The sequence below is a fragment of the Peromyscus eremicus genome, chromosome 8a (genome assembly GCF_949786415.1).
Source record: "Peromyscus eremicus chromosome 8a, PerEre_H2_v1, whole genome shotgun sequence".
In the NCBI taxonomy this organism is placed as follows: Eukaryota; Metazoa; Chordata; class Mammalia; order Rodentia; family Cricetidae; genus Peromyscus; species Peromyscus eremicus.
Genome location: NC_081423.1, coordinates 34,782,925 through 34,805,783, shown reverse-complemented (window position 1 = coordinate 34,805,783; position 22,859 = coordinate 34,782,925). Strand labels below are relative to the sequence as shown.

Below are 22,859 nucleotides of genomic sequence, written 5' to 3'. Positions count from 1 at the left end.
AGACCTGGGCAGGGTGCTTTCCCATATAAACATATAACTGTGTAAGGGACACAGGAAGAAGAAAGCTTGTAGTTCCAACCGGCTCTGGACCTCTAAGCCCAAATCCACCTGATTATCCCAGGGTGCTTTAACTAGGTTGCTGTGTCCTGATCCTGTGTGGGGCTTTTTATAGGAAGGAACCTTAAGTTTAAAATGCTTCCAAGTCTTATCAAGTCAGTGCACCTGGGGTCTTTGTGTGTGGGTGTTTTGCCTGTATGTATGTCTGTACACCATGTGTCTGGTGCCCTTAAGAGGCCAGAAGAGGACTTCAGTTTTCTGGAACTGGAATTACAGACAGGTATGAACCACCATGTGGGTGTTGGGAACTGAACCCAGGGCCTCTGGAAAAGCAGCCAGTGCTCTTAACTGCTGAGCCATCTCTCCAGCCTCCGGGCCTGGGCTGTGCATTTAGCTTCATTTCCTATTGAAAATTTACTGTGTGGGTGGGCAAACTAATTTTACAGATACATAAGGCTGTTGGGAACACCCCTGACCCAGGGACCACAGGCTTCTATGAGGTAGAGCCTGGGCCCTGCTGCCTCATCTCTAAGACCCCACCTGTCCTGGAGTGGGAACTGAAGACTTGGGTGGGCCGAAGACAGCATGAGCATTTATGAGGTACACTCTTGGGACTCTCTGATGAAAAGCTGCTTCCGTTCCTCCTGCCAACATCTTGGCTCCATCAGCCCCTGGAGTTTAAAAAACACCCACACACTCACCACATTTTCGCCTCAGCATTTACTTCCACCCCACATTCTTGGAACTGTCTTCCTCTAAGCTCAACAGGAGATGGCACTGATGGAAAGATGCTGGCACTACCTCCAAGAACAGCTGCCTGGGAAGATTTCACACGTCAGAAAACCGGGGAGATGCGGTTAGAGTGGGCAGCCGCCTGCAGCCAGCCCAGCAGCTCCTAGAATAGGCTGCAGCCCAAGTCTCTCACAGAGGCGCTGGCAGGGCCTGCACCTCCTCCAGGCACTTGTCATAGGTCTCCTGATATTCCTCATGGGGCTTCACCATGATCACACAGGTGGGACGCTTGGAACCGGTAGCTGCACCCAAGTCCTGCACAAAACAGGAGAAAACTGTTGAGACCAGGGCCACAAGTGACCCACCAGCCTAACCTGGCCCACAGCCATGTCCTGTTGGTACACATTACATTTAAGAATATTTCAGATTAGTTGTCAACCATTTCAACTCAAACTAAGCTTTCAAGCCATGGTCCCCCAAGCCTCTACTGAGTATTCCCACATGGCCTAGGAGGGTATCCCTATAGGCAGGGCAGTGCCTCTGGTTTACAAGTCCCCACCACCCTTCACTCCTTGTGCTCCAGACACGTCCTTGCTATGTATGCACAAGGACAGCTGAAGGTCCCTCCAACTGCTCTGATCACAAACCTACTGAACAGTGCAATCATGGATGTACAAGACTTCATAAGGCACATTCAAATGCAGTCTGTTTCCATTCTTGACGTACTGAAGATTCCCATCTTACAAGAAGGAAATCTGCCAACCATGTCATGCACTTTAGTCCCAGCCACACAGAAGGCTATGGCAGAAGGACTGACTGCTTGAGCCGCAGAGGCAGGGGCCAGCCTGGGTGACATAAGGAGACACCATCTCAAGGAAAGAAACAAGCCACCCAGACCTGTGAATTGTAACACTTGAGTTTCTTCCTCATATAGCCTACCTAGGGCCAAGTCGGGAGTGGGGCAAAGTGGGCATAAGCTCCTCACCGTCTTGGAGGGGATATAGACATAGGGCAAGTTCTGGTCCTCGCACATAACTGGAAGATGGCAGTACACCTCAATCGGCAGCGTGTCTCCTGCCAAAATCATGATTCTGCAATGAGAGAAACCACCATCATTTCTTTGCCCCTCCTTCCCTTTCAGCTGTTCACTGTGAGCATTACCTCCAGCTGGGCTGTGAGAGCAGAGATGAGTAAGATGCCCTGCCCTAAGCAGCCCACAGTCACTGCCAGCCTCCAACTTGAGAGGAGGGTGTAAAGTCGTGTTTGGCAAATGCATTCCTTCTGGGGGACATGATCTCTGCTTGACAGCACATAAATGCCACCAAATGTGACAGCAGTACAGTGCTGGGGCAGATGAGGTATGGGAGGAATGCCAAGAAATAGGAACTTAGTGATGTTCCAACTAGGAGGTGACTCTTGAAAAGAGACCGGCAGGGGCAGAACAAGGCCAAGGGATCAGAGTGGCACCAAAAGGCTGGTTGTCAAGACCAGGGGCTGCCTTTGGCAGTACATACCAGGAGGGGCCAGAGAACAAAGCTGCAGAGATCGGCAGGGGTCACACCCCAGGGTGTGACCAACAGACAGGGTCTGTCCCTAGAGGAAGTTCGCAGAGCCCTCAATTAAGGCTATGAGTTGTCAGTGTGCTGTACAGACCCAGAAGTCCTAAAGATCCACCCGGAAGGAAGAGCGTTCTCTAAGGGTAGGGACACTTCAAGAGCCCTTGGTTCAAAACCCTGCTTCCATACTCCATTCCCTTTGGCACAGGGCCGGTCCTCACTACCTCCTGCTTGGCTGCCCTCCCTTGTGGTCCCTTCTCCTTGGCTGCACCGACCCATAATCATGGTACCAGGTGCCACCTGGAGGTACCAGGCTCCATTTGTCCTACCAAACACACAACCATCTGCCAGTAGGACAGCTAAGCAGAGCATGTCCAGGGCATTTTCTGTGTCAACTCAGGATGTCCCTCAGTGGATAAAGGCACTCACTGCCAGCCCTGACCACCTGAGTTCAATTCCTGGAACCCAAATGGTAGAAGGAGAAAATCAACACTCACAAGTTGTCCTCTGACATCCACATATGCACCAGAGTGCATATGTACGCACATTTTTTACGCACGCACGTCATAAAGGACCCACTTCACATAAACCTGGTTTTCCTCCACTGTCTGCAGTCACAGACTACAGCCCAAACCAGCATCTAGAAGGCACAGACTTGTCACTGTCCTCTCAAAGCCACCAGCCTTCACTCTTGCCCCATCACCTCACTTGGGCTACAACAGGTTCCTAAATCTGACTAATTCTTTCCTCGAATCACTATTCGGCTGTCACTTTGTTCTGAGAACAAAACCCAAACCTGCTATTGCTTAAAAAGCCCCATGAGGACTCGAGAGATGCCTTGGGTGTGAAGAGGCTGCTCTTCTAGAGGGTCCAAGTTCGATTCCCGGCACCCACAGGGTGGTGCACAACCATCTGTAAATCCAGTCCAAGGGGATCTGACACCTTGCCGTCTTTTGGTCTCCATGGACACCAGTGACGCACAAACACATACCTTTAGGCAAAACATTCATACACAAAGTAAGTCAAAAAGCAAAAAATTTAAAGGCCCTCACCAGATACTTAACCACTAGCCTCTGCCCTGCCTGGGCGCCTACTCTTCTCAGGATCCCAACCCCCCACACTAACGTTCATCCATTCTCTCCTTTTTTGGTGTTTTTATTTTATTTTATCTTTTTAAGATTTATTTATTTATTATGTATAGTGTTCTGCCTGCATGCCAGAAGAGGGCACCAGATCTCATTACAGATGACTGTGAGCCACCATATGACTGCTGAGAATTGAACTCAGGACCCACTGAGTCATCTCTCCAGCCTTTGTTGTTGTTTTTATTTTTTTTTTAATTTGTCTCTGTGTAGCTTTGCGCCTTTCCTGGAACTCACTTGGTAGCCCAGGCTGGCCTCGAACTCACAGAGATCCACCTGGCTCTGCCTCCCGAGTGCTGGGATTAAAGGAGTGCGCCACCACCGCCCGGCTTGTTGTTTTTAAACAGGGTCTCTGTACACAGTCCTGGAACTCAGAGATCCGCCTGGCTCTGCCTCCCGAGTGCTGGGATTAAAGGCGTGCAACACCACTCCTGGCCATCCTTCCATCCTTTTGTTTTGTCTTTTTGAGACGTTTTCATAGCCCATGCTGGCCTTGAACTTGCTATGTAGCAGAAGCTAGCCTTCATTCTCTGACCTGCTTGGTAAAGTGTCTCCCTACAGCCCGTTGCCAGAAGTCTGGAAAAGTACTGCCAATCCACAGAATGAACGAACAGGGCTCTAGTCTACGAGGGCTGGGTTTGTGTCCTCTTCCCTGTCATTCACTGTGAGTGATGTGGGTGTCCGTAGTGAAAGCCTTGACTGGTCAGAGTCAACTTCACCTTTACTGAGCACCTAGGTAGGTGGAATTCCTTCTTAACCAACTAAAAACGCAAACTCAAGCGGCAGAGTAATTGTCTAGCATGCACAGGCCCTAGGTTCAATCCCCAGCGCTGCAAAATAATAGTAATAATGATAATAATAGTAATAAAATCACACACAAAACTTAAAAACCAGCGAAAGACTGCTTCTTACCCTTTCTCGCCCTTGTTGACAAATTTCTGAACCTCCTTCACCCCGCGTCGAATCTGCTTCTGCTTCACGGCTGCAAAGAGAAGCGAGAGCCGCGACTTGGTCCAGCCCGCCCCGGCCCGGCCGCCCTCGCAGCCCGCCCCGGGCCGTGGGCGCCACGCGCCCGGCCGCCTCACCCTTCTTGATGCACTTGTAGAGCTTGCGCGTCAGGCGGCGGGAAGCCAGCGGCTGCGCGATGGGGTTCAGGTTGAGCAGCAGCTCTTCGTACGTGCGCTCCTCGCTGCCGCCCTCCGCCTGCGCCTCCGACTCCTCGGGGACGGCCTTGATTTTGGTCATCTCAGCAGCTGCGGCAACCCGCTTAGTGAAGAAACGAACCACGCGGCCGCCGCCTCCGAGACCACTTCCGGGTCATGAAGCCGCCCTACCCCGTGACCAATTGGGAACCGAGGTACTCTGCACCGACCAATCTCTAAATAGACCGGTGGGGGCGGGGTCTTGGTCATAGGGGCGGAGTCACAAGGCAATCAAGCGGGTTTGGATTTCGCCAGCGGGAACCTGGGGAAACGGAGTTTGGGGCGCGGGGGGGGGGGGGGGGATCCAGAAGAAAAGAGGCGGGGCCTGGGGCAGAGAGGCGGGGCCCAGAGGTGGGTCCCGTTGGAAGGGAAGAGGGACAGGGCGAAGGGAATTATGACTCCAACAATAATTATGGATCCTGAGCTCCGGCCAATGTGACCTGATGCTGCTGGTTAGCTAAATCCTGCTGCGGCTAAAAGTTATCTCATATTTTATTTTCCCCTTCTTGGATCCTGTTGCTCAAACTATAAATCGCAAGTCGCACACCTTTAATCCCAGCACTTAGGAGGCAGAAGCAGGAGGATCTCTGTGAGTTCAAGGCCAGCCTGGTCTACAGAGGGAGTTCCAGGACAGGCACCAAAACTACACAGAAAAACAAAAAACAAAAACAAAACAACAACAACAAAAATATAAAGAGGGAAACTGCCCATCGCCACTGTCTATACTTTAAAGGCTCTGAAGCCCTCTCTTGCCTCTGTAGGGACTGCATGCACATGGCATGCAGACAAAACAACCATACACAGAAATAAAACCAAATCTTTACAACTATGTGTATGTATATATTTACTTACATGTGTGTATAGGTGACAAAATTAGAAAGGGGCTCCTAAGGAGGGAGGAATTTCCCCTAAAGAAGGTGGGAAATAGGATAATGGTATACACATAATAAGAAAACAGAAGGAATCCAGGGAGGAAGGGAACCAGCTGAAGCAGGAGAAGGTCTAGAGAAGGGCATTGTGGACAGGAATGAATGAAAACAACGTATAATGACATATGTTGGGATCAGGCTGGGCTTTGTCCTGAGTTGCTCCATATTTTATAAAACAGCAGTTTTTCAACGTTTCTGGCTCTGAGAGACTCCATTTTGAAGATGGAGCATGACTCCACACCTGGATGAACACAGGAATAACATGTCTGTTCAGCACCACCAACGCAACACAGACTGGAAAATGACTTATGCCTGGGAGTAGAAAGAGTGCTCCCCTATAAATTTATGGGGGTAAACTGAGAGAGTAGAGGCATATGGACATATTAAAATCATATCAGAAAAACCAGGCCTGAGAAATATATACAACAGACCAAGGAGAGTCTCCCTTACCCGGACTCCACACTGAGATTGCCTTGGTTCCTGCTGACCCGGACATGCCCCACCTGTCTACCAATCTGTCTGGACCCTGCCTTCTTGCCCCTAGAGCTGGTCTCAAATCTGCAACTTTCCCTCAAACCTGTGATCTGAAGGAGTCTAACTAGTCACCAAAGTTTCACCAGATTCTTTCTTGACACTCTGCTTCTGTTAATTTATTGATATCTATTATCAAATATCTACTGACATTTCTACTTCCCTGCTTTTCAGGACTTATGAAAACTCTTGAACTCTGCTGTGGTTTCTTAATACTTTATTGCCATTCTGGAACCATACATACACACATGCATATGATTACCTGTAAATGCACACACACGCATATTACTGTGTGATCCAAGAGTTGATGTTAGTAATTAAAATGGGAATAAAACAGCCTGTGTTCACCTCAGTCATGGTTACCGAGGAAAGCAGGAGTATCTATCAAGTTGATACCATAGAAACTATTGTTTGTTTGTTTGTTTTGGTTTTTCGAGACGGGGGTTTCTCTGTGTAGCTTTGCGCCTTTCCTGGAACTCACTCTGTAGACCAGGCTGGCCTCGAACTCACAGAGATCTACCTGCCTCTGCCTCCCGAGTGCTGGGATTAAAGGCGTGTGCCACCACCGCCCGGCTTCAAGAGAAAACTATTGTACCTTGTGAATTTATCATTACTCAATAAATTCTGACATTGTTGAGATTAAAAAAAAAGATAAAGAAACAAGCTGCCCTCAGCAGCTTACCTATAGTGGAAGATTGGCATGAATCTAGGAATTTGGAGACACTCTGGCCACCTGAACACCTCTGTTTAAAAAAAAAAAAAAAGGGAGGACTGGTGAGTTGGCTGACAACCTGAATTTGTTCCCAGGACCCACAAAATGGAAGGAAAAACTGACCTTGTTGTCCTCTGACCGTGTGTGCTATGGATGTGCACACAGGCACACACACACACACACACACACACACACATACACACACACACATACACACACACACACACACACACACACACACACACACACACACGAACATACTAAGTAATAAATAAATACAAAAAAATTGGAGGTTAGAGAGATGGCTCAGCAGTTAAGAGCACTTGTTGCTTTTGTGGAGGACCCAGGTTTGGTTCCCAGCACCCACATGGTGGCTCACAAACATCTATGACTCCAGTTTCAGGGGATCTGAAAACTTCTAACCTACAAGGACCCCAGACATGCATGTGCTACCCACACATGCATTCAGGCAACACACTCACACATATAAAGTAAATCAACTAAAAAAATTGTTAAATAGCTGTGCAGTGCTGGTTCATGCCTTTAATTCTGCACTTGGGAGGCAGAGGCAGGTGAATCTCTGAGAGTTCAAGGCCAGCTTGGTCTATAAAGCAAATTCCAGAACAGCCAGAGCTGTCACACAGAGAACCCTGTCTCAAAAAATAACAACAACAAAAATTGTTAAATCTTAAAAAACATACCTGAGCCGGGCGGTGGTGGCGCACGCCTTTAATCCCAGCACTCGGGAGGCAGAGCCAGGCAGATCAATGTGAGTTCGAGGCCAGCCTGGTCTACAAAGCGAGTTCCAGGAAAGACGCAAAGCTGCACAGAGAAACCCTGTCTCAAAAAAACCAAAAAACAACAACAACAACAAAAAAACATACCTGAAAAACAAAATGATAAGATGGAAGGTGACATGTGCTGGGTGCAAAGCCCAACCAAAGAGAAGCTAGGAGCAACCCTGGCCAAGGAAACAGAGACCTCAGCCCTGTGACCCTGAGGGACTAAATCTGGTCTAAGGTAAGGTGGGTTTGAAGGAGAGACCTTAGTGCCAGCTGTCAAAATTCAGGCCACAATTTAGATCTGAGCTTTGTGAGGAAGGGCAGAGCACCCATCCCTGCCATTCCTGACTTAAAACTTGAGACCTGTGAGGTAACTGGGTACGATTTCTAGCCACTAAGTGGTCACTTGGACAGTAGCAGTAGGAACTGAATACACCAGATTGTTGGATACATTCTCTGAATTGCAAAGGAAGACAGAACCGGGTAAGGCCGATGGAGGAAGGAGCGCTAGGTAGCCTAGTAAAGACTGTAATGATCCCTCCTTTTTCTTTTTTTTTTTTTTTTTTTTTTTTTTTTTTTTTTTTTTTTTTGCTTTTTCGAGACAGGGTTTCTCTGTGTAGCTTTGCGCTTTTCCTGGAACTCACTTGGTAGCCCAGGCTGGCCTCGAACTCACAGAGATCCGCCTGCCTCTGCCTCCCGAGTGCTGGGATTAAAGGCGTGCGCCACCACCGCCCGGCGATCCCTCCTTTTTCTGATTGTAGGGAGGACTAAGTGTGTATGCAGTAAGTGATTAACAAATGTTGGAGGAAATCAAGTGTTTAGACAGTAAGTGTTCAATACTTGACAGCCGAAGATGAATCCTGGGGAGACCTAGTTTAAGGAGACAGATAGGAATCGCCATCTGGAAGTTGCCTCTGTGTTCTGATGTTAAGTCTGCCCAGGAGTCAAATTCTCAGACATTGTGATGGGGGAGGAAGGTGGCCCCTTCACTGCCCAAGGTCTAGTGGTCCCCAGCCTTACATCTTCACCAGAGGTCTGTCTGGCAAGCTTGTCTGTCCTAATCCACTCCCTTACTTATACAGCCACCTTCTGGAGAGCCCTGGAATTACCACGAACTGTGGCGGGCGCTGCTCTGTTTGCAGCATGGACTCCGTCCCTGGGTTTTGTTTTCTGTGTGGCATTAGTTACCTGAGGCCTACTTTAGTCCAAAAATACTAAAACAGAAATTCCATAAACATATGGTTAATAAGGTCTAAATAACTTCTATTACAGCATATTATCGTAATGTTTGTATTTTATCGTTGCTGGTTTTTAAAAAGATTTATTTTTTTTTTTAATTATGTGTGTGTTTGCATGTGGCTATGTGCGTGTGAGTACAGGTCGCTGCAGAGGCTATAGACTTCTGGTCTCCTGGAGTTGGAGTGATAAACAGTTGTGAACCACCTGGCATGGCTGCTAGAAACCAAATTCAGGTCCTCTGGAAGAGCAGCAAGTGCTCTTGACTGCTAATCCCCTGTCATTGGTGTTCATGTCTCAATGTGCCTATTTTATAAATACAACTCTGAGGGCTGGAAAGATGATGGTTCAACCTTTAAGAGTATGTACTGCTTGCTGGGTGGTGGTGGCGCACGCCTTTAATCCCAGCACTCGGGAGGCAGAGGCAGGTGGATTTCTGTGAGTTTGAGGCCAGCCTGGTCTACAGAGTGAGTTCCAGGAAAGGCGCAAAGCTACACAGAGAAAACCCTGTCTCGAAAAACCAAAAAAAAAAAAAAAAAAAAGAGTATGTACTGCTCTTGCAGAAGACCCAAGTTTGGTTCCCAGCACCCAGGTTGGGCAGCTCAAAATCACCTGTAACTCCAGCTCTAAGGGATCTGACGCCCTCTTCTGGATTCTGTGGGCACCTGCACTCATGGGCACATACTCCAACACATATACACATAATGTAAACATTTTTAAATTCTTTTTTATTTTTTTGTCTGGGTATAGTGGTACACACACCTTTAATGCCAGCACTCAGTAGGCAGAGGCAGGCAGATCTCTGAGTTTGAGGCCACTTGGTCTACAGAGTGAGTTTCAGGACAGCCAGGCTACACAGAGATCTCCAAAGTAAAATAAGTATTTGTGATGTTTCTTTTCTTTTCTTTTCTTTTCTTTTCTTTTCTTTTCTTTTTTTGTATATGAGTATTTTGTTTGCATACCACATGTGTGCCTGCCAGAGAGGGTATCAAAGTCTGGGGAACTGGAGTTACAGATGGTTGTGAGCCATCATGTGGCTGCTGTGAATTGAACTTGGGTCCTCTGCAAGAACAGTGAGAGCTCTTAACCCCTGAGCCATCTCTTTAGCCCAAAACAAACTTTTAAAACATAAAATCACAGAATAAGAGGCAGCAAGGTGGCTCAGTAAGTAAAGGTGCTTGCGGCCAAGTCTGAGGACCAGAGTTCAATCCTCAGGACTCCCCTAAATTGTCTTCTAACTTCCAGATGTGTACCATGGCACTCAAGTGCAGCCCCTCACAATAAAATAAGTATAATGTTTTGGGTGGGAGAGATGGCTCAGCAGTTAAGAGCACTGGCTGCTCTTCCAGAGGCCCCAGTTTCAGTTCCCAGCACCCACATGGTGGCTCACAACCATCTGTAATGAGATCTGATTCCCCTTTCCCAGAAGGTGTGCATGAAAACAGGTCACTCGTATACATAAAATTAAAAAAAATAATGTTTTAAAAAAACACACAAGATAAGTATTTTAGGCGTTATAGATTAAGAAGCAAAAATCAAGGATATTGTGTAGGTTATTACATTACATAATACACCAAGTAATAAAACAAATTTCAATGATAGCTAGAAATTTCTCTTGACAGAATTTAAAAGTTTATTTATGGACAACAGTGCTTGAAATTCATATAATTTTTATGTGCTGAGAAATGTTATCCTTGAAATAGGAGTGTGGTTTGATTATGGAATGCTCGTCTGAGCCATGGTTCAATACCCAACACTGTGACACAGAGGAAGCTTCAAACATACATTCATACACACATACATACATACACACAGAGAGATACACATATATTGTTATTATTTGTATTTTTGAGACTTTTTAAAAAATTATTGTTCACAGGGAGGCTATATAGCAGGAGGAACCCTAGGATGACTGTGGCTTATAATAAGTTTTGGTTTTACTCAATTACTGGGCAAACCTCAATGAAACATTTCACTATTAGGATAAGAATTTATACTGTATCAAGCTGATAATAATAAATAAATAAATAAAAATTGAAAAAAGTATTGTTCAAAAACATTGAGCTGATGCCAGGTGTGTTGGAACATGCCTTTAATACTAGCACTGGGGAGCAGAAGCAGGCTAATTTTGTGAGTTTTAGGCAATCCAGGACTACACAGAGAAACCCTTTCTCAGAAAAAAAGAGGGGCTAGAGAGCGGCTGGTGATTAAGACTCTTGCTGCTGAGCTGGGTGTGGTGGCACATACTCTTAATCCCAGCACTCAGAAGGCAGAGGTAAGCAGTCTCAGCTTTTGAGGCCAGCCTGGTCTACAGAGCAAGTTCCAGGACAGACAGGGCTGTTACACAGAGAAACCCTGTCTTGAAAAACACAAAATCTCCTCTATAGAAGATAGCAGATTTTAAAAATGTATTTTTAGAAAGTCTTTATTCATTTTCTGTGTATGAATATTTTGTCTGCATGTATTTCTGTGTACCATATGTGTTGTGGAATATTATTTTAACTAGGCAAAGATGTGTTACATTTGTTTGTGCTGCAGAATGTTACTTTAACTGTGTAAAGGTGTGTTACATTTGTTTATGTTGCATTTGTTTAATGATGTGAGGATGTGTGTTTAATTATGAAAAGATGTGTTGCTGTTTTACCTTGCCTGCCTAAGGCACCTGATTGGTCTAATAAAGAGCTAGACAGCCAATAGCAATGGGGGAGAAAGGGTAGGTGGGGCTGGTGGGCAGAGAGAATGAATAGGAGAGACAAGAAAAAGAAGAGAACAGGAGAAAGAGGTGGACATGCCCGGTCCAGAAGCCAGAGAGCCACCAGACAGGCAGACACGGAGACAGCAGGAAAGTAAGATATACAGAAAAGTAAAAAGCCCCAAAGAGAAACAGTTTAAAATAAGAGCTGGGGCTGGAGAAATGGCTCAGCCAGTTAAGAGCACTGACTGTTCTTCGAGAGGACCCGGGTTCAGTTCCCAGCACCCACATGGCAGCGCACAGCTGTCTGTAATTCCAGTTCCAGGGTACCCAACATCCTCATGCAGGCAAACACCAATGTACATAAACAAAAAATAGTAATAAAAGTATAGTGACTATTAATAAATAAATAAATAAATAAAATGAGAGCTAAGCTAAGGCTGAACTTTCAAAACTAATAATAAATCTCTGTGCCATGATTTGGGAGCTGGTTGGTGGCCCAAAAGAAAAAGCCTGGTATGCATGTGTGTATTCGGTGCCTATGGAGGGCATTGTGTGTATTGTGTGTGTATTTGGTGCCCACAAGAGAGCGGAGGATTCTTTGGAACTGAAATGTAAATGGCTGTGGGCGCTGGCAATCAAACTGGGTCCCTTTCAAGAGCAGTCAATGCTCTTAACTGTTGAGTCATCTATCCAGCCCCACCCCTAAGTAAATCTAAACAAACAACAAAAAAACAAAAAGAAAAAAACTGAAATGGGGTTGAGCTGGGTGGGTAGGCTGCTTGCCTGCATGGACAAAGCCCTGGGTTCAGTTCCCAGCAAAAAATCCAAATAAACAAACAAACACCCTGGGTATGATGACTCACACCTGTAATCCTGGAATTCTGGCAGTGGAGGCAGGAGGATCTGAAGTTCAGATAGTTAGAGTCATCCTTGGCTACATTAGGAGGTGGATGCCAGCCTGAGCTACATGAGACCTGGTCTCTAAAGAAAACAAAAACGTAGTTTTCAAGCCGTTGCACAAGTGAATATTCGTGAGAGTTCTCTGCCAGAGATAGTTCCAGCTTGTCGTCCTGGGCTAAGTGACAGTGACAGTGTTTTATCTTGCACGGCAAGCCAGGCCCCGCCTCCCTGGTGGAGCGGTCTAACTAGTTCCCCAGAAGGGTGTGGAAACAGGAGGCTGCATTCAGTCAGACTCCAAGAAGCAGAAATGGGTTCTGGCAGTTTCCTTGTGTTGACTGTAGACTGTGTCTCCCCTGACCCGAATCCCACACCTTTCCTCTCCCTGGCAAGCCCTCCCAGCACTTGCTGAGGTTGGGAATTCAGGCTCCCAGGTTCGCTGGGCAGTGGCTAACTAGCTTTCTTTTCCCCTCCGCTGTACAGGGAGGAGGAGGAGCCCAGCCAGTGGGTTGTCCTGTCCCCGCCTCTTCTGGTTTCTGGGCTCGGTGGAGATGCGGAACTGGTGTCCGTGACTTTCAGATCCCTGCCCTGCCGGGTGAGATCCCCGAGGCCCACTGCTCTCGGCGGGTATGCGTGGAGCAGAAGGCCTTTGCTCTGGGGCTGCTGAGGGACAATGGCCAGGGAGGCCACCCACCTCACTCTTTGGCCTCCCCTTTGTTCCCTGTGCAGAGTTCTGTCAAAGAGCGGGTTGGCTTTCTTTTTGAAATGGAGCATCTCTTTCTTTTTTAAAGATTGATTTTTGTCAGATCCAAAAGGAACTCCCAATCCCCCAAACTCCAAAAAGCAGTCCAAATATCAAGAAATGCGCTCGACCTGGACGATGGAAGGATTTCTGGCAGCTAGATAAAGGCCAGCATTCCTTAGGAACTTGTGAAACTGGTTCCTATTTGCCAAAGGAAGGAGTCCTTTCCCTTACCTCTGGCAGCCGGGTCATATGGCTTTCCTTTGTCATATCAAAATGCATGCCTGCCTCCAGGCTTCCTCAGTGTGACAAGTACTTGTTATACATTTCAAAGCCCCTACTCTAGCTTCCTGGTCCTTCCCTCCCCTCAGTTACTCACCCTCCTTATACCCCTTTATTCTCACTGTGCCCTCTCTTCCCTGTTCTCTTCTCTTCTCCCTCTCTCGCAAATAGCCCTGGCCAGGTCCAGTCTTCTGCGGGCCGTGTTCTGTCTACTTATTTCTTTCTCTGCTCTGGACTCTTCCAGATGCTGTGGTTGTTCTCTCTCTCTCTCTCTCTCTCTCTCTCTCTCTCTCTCTCTCTCTCTCATCTACAATAAAAACCTCCCCCTTAACCATACTGTGGAATGTTCATGTCATCAGTATCCTTACTGCACCCCTCCTTGCATACAATTTTATTATTTTTATGTGTATGGATAAGTGAGTGCAGGTGCCTACAGAGACCAGAAGAAGTCAGATCTGGAGCTCGAGTTACTGGAAGTTGGGAGCCACTCACATAGGTGTTGGGAACAGACCTTGGATCCTCTGGAAGAGCAATAGGTGCTCTTAACCACTGAGCCCTTTCTCTAGCCCAAGAACTTCTTTACTCTTCTGTAGCTACTAGAAGCTAGTATCAGACGAAGTAGAAGAAACCATGGCCCTGGGATGACAATGAAGCCAGGGGGACTTCACCTGGGTGTCATGGTTAATCCCCCCACCCCCACCCCATTCTCTGCACTGGAGATGGCTAGCCTGGCCCAGCCCTCCACTGGGTGGTCCGTGCCTCAATCTAACTGTACACCTTGCACTTGGGTGTAGAGTTGGGATCATTGGTATATGCAGAGTTCTGTCAATTCACCACCACCCCCCTTGGTGACTCTCATTATTCCCTCCTTTCCACGCCCTCCCCCCAACTATCGCTCTAGCTGTGTGTGCTGTATTCCGGCTTGTATTCTGTCTGAACCCCTTGTCAGGGCATGAAGCCCCTTTCCCTGCAGCCCAGCGCCTGTGTGCCCCGGATCGACTTGCAGCCCTCCTAGTGGGCTGTCTTCTCAGCCTGGAGCCTTTGCTCCAGCAGTCCCCTCTCCCTGCACTCCTTCTTATTCACCATGGCATGGACAACTTCTTCAGAAGGCTGCCCAGGCCCCTCCTCCTGTGGGAAGCTTTGCCTTACCCACTTGCTTGGTTTCTACTGTGTTTCCCCAAAATGCATCGCTCTTTCTGGTGGCCTCTGATGGCTTTACATAAGACAGAACTCGGGGCCATGCCTTGAAGGCTGACCCTGGCACATTCCTTTAGGTTCTTTGCTTATTTATTGTGTGTTATTTTGTGGTGTGTATACGTATGTGTGTACATGTGTGTATACAAGTGAACACGTACATGTGGAGGCCAGCCCTCCACACTAGGTGCCCTTCTCCATTGCCCTCTGGCCCACTGTTTCAGCCAGCCTGGCTTGCTCACAAGCCCCCAAGATTTTCCTTTCTCTGCCCAACTCATAAGCACGTGCAGTTGTGCCTGGCTTTTATGTAGACCTGTTTTGTTTTTGAGACTCACTGTGAAACCCTGCCTGATCTAGAACTTGCTATTTAGCCCACGTTGGCTTTGAACTCATAGAGATCTGCTTGCTTCTTGACTTGGCTACCATACCCAGCTGCACTAGAGATCTGAACGTAGGCCCTAATGCTTGCACAGTAAACATTTACCCACTGAATCATTTCCCCAGTTTCAATCTCCCTTTATTGAAAGCCTATTGTGATACCCTGGGTCTCCTTCTCCACAGTCCTTTGCAATAACGGGAAGAAGTATTAGGGTTTGAACAATATCTTCCATGGGTCCCAGGCTAGCCTCAAAATTGACATGTAGCAGAGGAAGATTTTAAACTTCAGGTCCTTTTTTTAAAGATTTATTTCTTATGTATACAGTGTCCTGTTTGCATGTGTCTCTGCATGCCAGAAGAGGGCATCAGATCTCATTACAGGTGGTTGTGAGCCACCATGTGGTTGCTGGGAATTGAACTCAGGACCTCTGGAAGACCAGTGCTTTTAACCGCTGAGCCATCTCTCCAGCCCTGACCCTGATCCTCTTTTTTATTTATTTATTTTATTTTATTTTATTTTTTTGAGACAGGGTTTCTCTGTGTAGTTTTGTTACCTGTCCTGGATCTCACTCTGTAGTCCAGGCTGGCCTCGAACTCACAGAGGTCCTTCTGCCTCTGCCTCCCAAGTGTTGAGATTAAAGGCGTGTGCCACTACTACCTGGCATCTGATTCTCTTGCCTCCATCTCTGGACTGCTTGGATTAAAGATGTGCTCCCCATACCTGTTTTGTGCAATGCTGGGGATTGAACCCAGGGCTTTACATAAACTAGTCAAGTTCTCTCCCAATTGAGCTACATCTCTAGCCCAAGGTCTTTAGCATATCTTTTTTGGGGGCCACAGTTTAACCCTCAATAGAAGAAGAAAGTAGGTGGGTGAAATCTGAAGCAGAATGCTTTCTGGTCCCGAGAAGCAATCTAGCACTAGTAAGTTCATTTCTGGGAAATGAAAGGAATTGAGCAAAGCTGGATTGGAGAGTGACTTCGAGATGTGGCTGGGTCAGACATGTTCGGCTTCCTAAGCCAGATGGGATGGTCCTGTTAGGTGAGAATGGAGGCCCATTCTCAGTGCCATGGACAGCATGTATTCATCTAGCTGATTCCAGCTGGGTGCAAGGCCACATAACTCCCAGAACAAGGGATGCTGGCTGGGAGGACCATCGATGATTGGAGGGCTTAGCCATCTCTCTCCCTTATTGTTACTTCAAGTCAGGGTGAGGAGTTCTTCCTCAGAGCACTAGGAAGCCAGGCAGCCAGAGTATTCACGCAGAGTATTGCCAAGACAACCTTCTCACAAAGACTCCTCTGGACGGAGTTGGGTGTGTGTGTGTGTGTGTGTGTGTGTGTGTGTGTGTGTGTGTGTCCCAAAGCAGGTGGTTGCAGCAGAGTACAGACTAGTTTCTTGTCAATTGATACAACTTCCACCTTGTAAAATCCCGGTAGTGGTGGTGGTGCATGCCTTTAATCCCAGCACTGAGAGGCAGAGGCAGGTGGATCTCTGTGAGTTCGAGGCCAGCCTGGTCTACAGAGCAAGTTCCAGGAAAGCCAACGCTACACAGAGAAATCCTATCCTGAAAAATAACAAAACAAAACCACCACCACCACCATCAAAAAACCCAAACCACTTCTACCTTGTTAGATTAAGCCAAAACAAGTGAACAACAGACAAAACTCAAACTAGAGAAGGTGAGAAAAATTTATGTAATTCATGAGCTGAGGATGTTGTTTAGCATGCAGGAAGCCCTGGATTCCATCTCCAGCACTTCATATAACTGGTGTGGTCCTGTTACCCCAGCACTTAGGAGGTGGAGGCAGGAGGATTAGGAGCTAATGGTTATTTTGTCCCTAAATAAGGAGTTGAGAGGTTGGGGATTTAGCTCAGTGGTAGAGCGCTTGCCTAGCAAGCGCAGGGCCCTGGGTTCAGTCCTCAGCTCCAAATAAAATAAAATAAAATAAGGAGTTGAGACTGGCCTAGGTTATAGGAGACTTTGCCTTGTGGGGGTCGGGGGAGTGGGAGGTGGGGGTGGGAAGTGGATGGAGAACCTACCTGAACCCACAACCTTGAGCATGCCAGGCAAGAGCTTTACTACTGAGCTACATATGCAGCTCTACACTGCAGATTATATACATTATATACATAGATTGCTAAGCAGTATGAATCCTCAAAGCCAGAGGCTATGGGGGTAACTGAGTCCCTGGCTGAATTAACTGAATTATCTGGGCTGGAGAGATGGTTCAGTGATTAGGAGTACATACTGCGTATCAGGTGGCCGACAAGTGCCTGTAACCCCAGTTCTAAGGGATCTGGTGCCTTCTTCTGGCCTCCTCACTTATGTGTTTACACACACACACACACACACACACACACACACACACACACGATAACACACGATAACACACGATAATGTTTTGAAAAGATTCATTTAGGGGCTAGAGAGATGGCTCAGAGGTTAAGAGCACTGGCTGCTCTTCCAGAAGTCCTAAGTTCAATTCCCGGCACCCATATAATGAGATCTGGTGCCCTCTTCTGGCGGGCAGGGGTGCATGCAAACAGAACACTATAATAATAAATAAATAATTTTATTTTTTAAAAGATTCGTTTAGTTTTGCTGGGAATGGTAGCTCATGTCTTTAATCTCAGCACTTAGGAGGCAGATGGAAGTGGACTTCTGTAAGTTGGAGGCCAGCCTGGTCTACATAGCATGTTTTAGACCAGCTTCATGCCAGCCAGGGTTATATAGTGGGACTGTCTCAAAAAACAAAACAAAAGATTTATTTTCTGTGTATGAATGTTTTGCCTGTATGTATGCCTGTGTGTTACACATATACCTGGTTCTCACAGAAGACAGGGAGGGTACCAGATCCCTTGGAATTAGAATTAAATATGTTGAAAGCTACCATGTAGGTGCTGGGGATCAAACACAGGTCCTCTGTAAGAGCAGCGAGTGCTTTTAACTGATGAGCCATCTTTCCAGCCCCCTAAAGACAAACCTAAAGCCAGGTGTGGTGGCACAAGCCTTTCAACCCATAACTAGGGAGGCAAAGGGAGGCAGATCTCTATACATTTGAGATTAGCCTGGTCTACATGTAAGTTCTAGGCCAGCCAGGGGTACATAGTGAGTCTCCCCCCTGGCCACCCCCAGTAAAAGAATCTTTTCATCATAGAAAAGAATGCCCTTTCTCAAGGTCCATAATTTGGAACCAATAACAAGAATGGAAGTATTTGTGTGATTGACTTCCAGAGAGCCTCTTGCCCTGTGTCTGTCAGAAAGCCCCCCGCAGGCAACGCAATGACATTCTGTGCTGAGACCCTCCCTTTCTTGTTTCTTCTAAGCCATCACTTCATTTGAAACTCAGGATACTTTAGCCAAGTGAAGTGGCATGAGCCCACGGTCCTGGACCTCGAGAAACAGAGGCGGTAGGATTAGAATTTAGAGTCATCCTGGGCTAATGCAAGCAAGTTTGAAGACAGCCTAGGCTACATGAAACCCTCTCTCTCTCTCTCTCTCTTTTTTTTTTTTTTTTTAAAGATTTATTTATTACATATACAGCATATATGACTGAAGGCCAGAAGAGGGCACCAGATCTCATTACAGATGGTTGTGAGCCACCATGTGGTTGCTGGGAATTGAACTCAGGACCTCTGGAAGGGCAGTCAGTGCTCTTAACCTCTGAGCCATCTCTCCAGCTCCGAAACCCTCTCTTAAGACGAAGAAAAAAGGTTGGAGAGATGACTCAGAGGTTAACAGCATAGGCTGCTCTTCCAGAGGTCCAGAGTTCAATTCCGGGCAACCACATGGTGGCTTACAACCATCTATAATGAGATCTGGTACCCTCTTCTGGCATGCAGGCAGAACACTGTATACATAATAAATCTAAAAAAAGACGAAGAAGAAGAAGAAGAAGAAGAAGAAGAAGAAGAAGAAGAAGAAAAGAAGAAGAAGAAGAAGAAGAAGAAGAAGAAGAAGAAGAAGAAGAAGAAAAAAACCAGGAGGTGGTAATCCCAGCACTCAGGAGGCAGAGGCAGAAGGATCTCTGTGATTTTTAGGCCAACCTGATCTACAAAGCAAGTTCCAAGATAGCCAGAACTGTTACACAGAGAAACCCTGTCTCGAAAAACAAACAAAAAATAATAAATAAATAAAAATAAAAAATAATTCATCCTAATATGAAATCTAATTAGGTCAAAGTATTCAGAATACCTAGTCTGGCTACAATCTCACTTGTATTACTTCAGTGTTCTATTATATAGAATATATATTATATTCTGGTTCTGGTATATAAAATGTGGGTAGCTGCATAAAAATAAAAATATATATATTAATTTCTATCACTTGGTAGCCCAGGCTGGCCTTGAACTCACAGAGTTCTGCCTGCCTCTGCCTCCCGAGTGCTAGGATTAAAGGCGTGTGCCACCACCGCCCGGCAATTTCTCTCTATATATTAATTTCTGTTGGGAGCTGAGGAGAGGATTCAATGGTTAAGAGCAGCTGTTCTTCCAGAGGACCCAAGTTTCCCAGTACCCCCTTGGTGGCTCACAACCTTGTTTCAGGAGATGTGACACACACACACACACACAAACATGCAGGCAAAACAGTCAGGTATAGATAAAAATCATATCTGAAAAAAGCAGGGTTTCTATTATTTTTAATTGTGTGCAGGGGTGAGTGTCTGCACATGCGTATGTACAAGTGAGCCCAAGTGCCCGCAGAGGTCGGAGGCTTAGGATCCCCTGGAGCTGGAATTAAAGATAGTTATGAGCCACATTATGTGGGCACTGAGAACCAACAGTCCTCTGGAAGAGCAGCAAGTGCTCTTAGCTGCTGAGCGACCTCTCCTGCCCTGCAAAACATTCTTTCAAGGTGCCAATAATTGCTTTGAAGCACTTCCCCCAAAGATGTCCTCAGAATTCACATCATTGAAAGTATTTCTGAACTGTGCTCCATGAATCCATGTAGGTTAAGTGAATGTACGCCCCCAGCTCTGTCTTGAGGCTGCTCCGTGTGTATGTGGACCTGTGCGTATGGTGTATGCGTGCGGAGGCCAGGGGTTTGCAAGACTGGGCGTCTTCCTCCAATGCACCCCTCCTTATCTTTTTCCTGTTTGTTTGGTTTTGGTGCTTCTGGGGATCCATCACAGGGCCTTAGACTTGGAAGGCAAATCAACTGAATTACATTCTCAGCCCCTCTCCACCTTATCTTTTGAGACAAGGTCTCTCACTGAACATGGCGTTTATCCGTTCACTGATTGGCTAGACTGGCTGGCCAGTGAGATCTGGGGACCTGCCTGTCTCCACTGCTCTAGGGACACAGATAAGGGTTGCCATGTCCAACTTTTTACTTCTATTTTATGTGTATGACTGTTTAGCCTGCATGCATGTATGTGCACCACATATGTTGATGGTGCCCAAGGAGGTCAGAAGAAGGCATCAGATCCCCTGGAATTGGAGTTACAGATGGTTGGGAATTGAAACTGGTCCTCTGTAAGAGCTGAGCCATTTCTCCAGCCCCAAGGCACTCATTTTCTGTTTTTGTGTTTTGAGACATGGTAGGGCCTGCGTGTGGAAGTCAGACAAAGGGGTCAATCTTCACTTTCCTTCTCACTGTGTGGCCCTGGCTGGCCTTGAACTCACGGCGATCCATCTGTCTCTGCCTTCAGTGTGAGGATGAAAGTCTGTGCTTCACACCCAGCTTTTTCACCTGGGTGCTGGGGATGCATGCTCCAGGCCTCCTGTCTGCGCTCTACCAACTCAGCTTCAGCTCCCATACTCTGAAGTGACTGGACTTGGAGCCTGGTTGTCGTCATTGTTTGGGTGGCTTTTCTCATCGGCCTTTGTGGCCATAACCTTGGTCCTCATTGCTGTTGGGGAAGGATGAGGGTGGTGATGGGGAGAAATGGCTGTGAGTGAGAGGCTTCCTAGCGAGACAGTGATGGTTAATCTTTTCAGCTCGATTGGACAGAGACTTGCCTAGGGAATTAAGCAGAATCTGGTGTCTGGGAGGCAGGCAGTGAGAACCAGTCCAAAAAAAAAAAAAAAAAAAAAAAGGCCAGGTGGTGGTGGCCCTTGCTTTTAATCCCAGTACTCAAGAGGCAGAGGCAGGAGGATCTCTGTGAGTTCGAGGCCAGCCTGGTCCACAGAGTGAGTTCCAAGAAGGCTCCAAAGCTACACAGAGGAACTCTGTCTCTCTCTAAAAAAAAAAAAAAAAAAAAAAAAAAAAAAAAAAAAAAGCAAAACAAAACGCTGGGCATGGTGACACTTTTTCACCTCTAATTCCAGCACTCAGGAGATAGAGGCAGGCTGATCTCTGTAAATTTGAGTCCAGCCTGGACTATATAGAGTTCTAGGAGAGCCAGGGATAGGTAGAGAGATCCTGTCTCAAAAATAAAAAAATAAAAAAAGTGGAGAGGGCTCGGTGGGCAAAGTATAAGCATGAGGCCCTGAGTTCAGGTCTCCAGAACCCACAGCTGAAGCCCACAGCACGAATCTGTAATCCCAGCACTACTGCATGGACAAGGGAGGAGACAATCTCCAGAAGTTTGTGGGTCCATTAGCCTGGGAAGACGAAGCAGGGAAGGAGACCCTGTCTCAAACCATGGTGGAGAGCTAGTGAGAAAACCGAGTGGCCTGTCTGTGAAAGCCTGGCGGCAGAAGTTCAATCCCAGGAACTCATAGAAAAATGGAAAGAGAGAACGACTCTCACTCCACCAAGTCTTTTGACTACCACACTTTTTTTTTTTTTCCCCCCCGAGACAGGGTTTCTCTGTGTAGCTTTGCGCCTTTCCTGGAACTCACTTGGTAGTCAGGCTGGCCTCGAACTCACAGAGATCCACCTGGCTCTGCCTCCCGAGTGCTGGGATTAAAGGCCTGCGCCACCACCGCCCGGCGGTTTGTTTGTTTTTTGAGACAGGGTTTTTCTGTGTAGCCCTAGCTGTCCTGAAACTTGCTCTGTAGACCAGGCTGACCTCAAACTCATAGAAATCCATTTGTCTCTGCTTTCCAAGTGCTGGGATTAAAGGTATGAGCCACCACTGCCTGGCTTGACTAACACACTTTGCAGACACAAATAAAAATATTTTTACTGGTTGTGGTGGCTCACACTTTTAATCCCAGCACTTGGAAGGCAGAGGCAAGTGGATTTGATTTAATCTCTGCACTTGGAAGGCAGACAGGTGGATTTCTGTGAGTTCAAGGCCAGCCTGGTCTCTACAGAGTGAGTTCCAGGATAGTGAGGGCTGTTACACAGAGAAACCACGTCCGGAAAAACAAACAAACAAAACAAAACAAAACACAAAAAAGGAAAGTGAAGACTGACACTTTGACATCTACATGCAGACCCTAGCACATTTGTGCTCATACTCAAACATTTTTGTGTATGCACGTATACACAGAAATCATGGGATAACTCAGGCCTTTAAAGCCTTGTGGTTAAAGCTTAAAAGAGAAGTAGCCCTCTTTAACAACACCTCATACATGATTTAACAGTATTTTCCCCAAAAACAAATTGTTAGACTAGACAGGGTGGCACATGTCACCCCACCCCCCACCCCCGGATACAGGGTTTCTCTGTGTAGCTTTGGAGCCTGTCCTGTATCTCACTTTGTAGACCAGGCTGGCCTAGAACTCAGTGATCCGCCTGGCTCTGCTTCCTGAGCGCTCGGATTAAAGGCGTGCGCCACCACCTCCGGCGAAAGAGATCTTGTTTTTGTTTTTTTTTGTTTTTTGTTTTTTTATAAAGTCTTCTAGCATAAATGAAATTAAGCCAGGCATGGTGGTGGTGCAGCATAATCCCGGCACA

General features: G+C 46.8%; 1 protein-coding gene across 1 annotated transcript; it reads right to left on the bottom strand.

The window, feature by feature from the left end:
* Window positions 1-762: 762 nt before the first annotated feature.
* Window positions 763-4,816, bottom strand: Nhp2 (NHP2 ribonucleoprotein). Its single transcript, XM_059270494.1, has 4 exons — window positions 4,573-4,816; window positions 4,400-4,469; window positions 1,775-1,880; window positions 763-1,104 (listed from the first exon to the last, which is right to left on the bottom strand). Exons 1-4 carry the CDS (start codon window positions 4,730-4,732, stop codon window positions 979-981), a joined length of 462 nt encoding a protein of 153 aa, XP_059126477.1. The 5' UTR covers window positions 4,733-4,816; the 3' UTR covers window positions 763-978.
* Window positions 4,817-22,859: the final 18,043 nt, after the last annotated feature.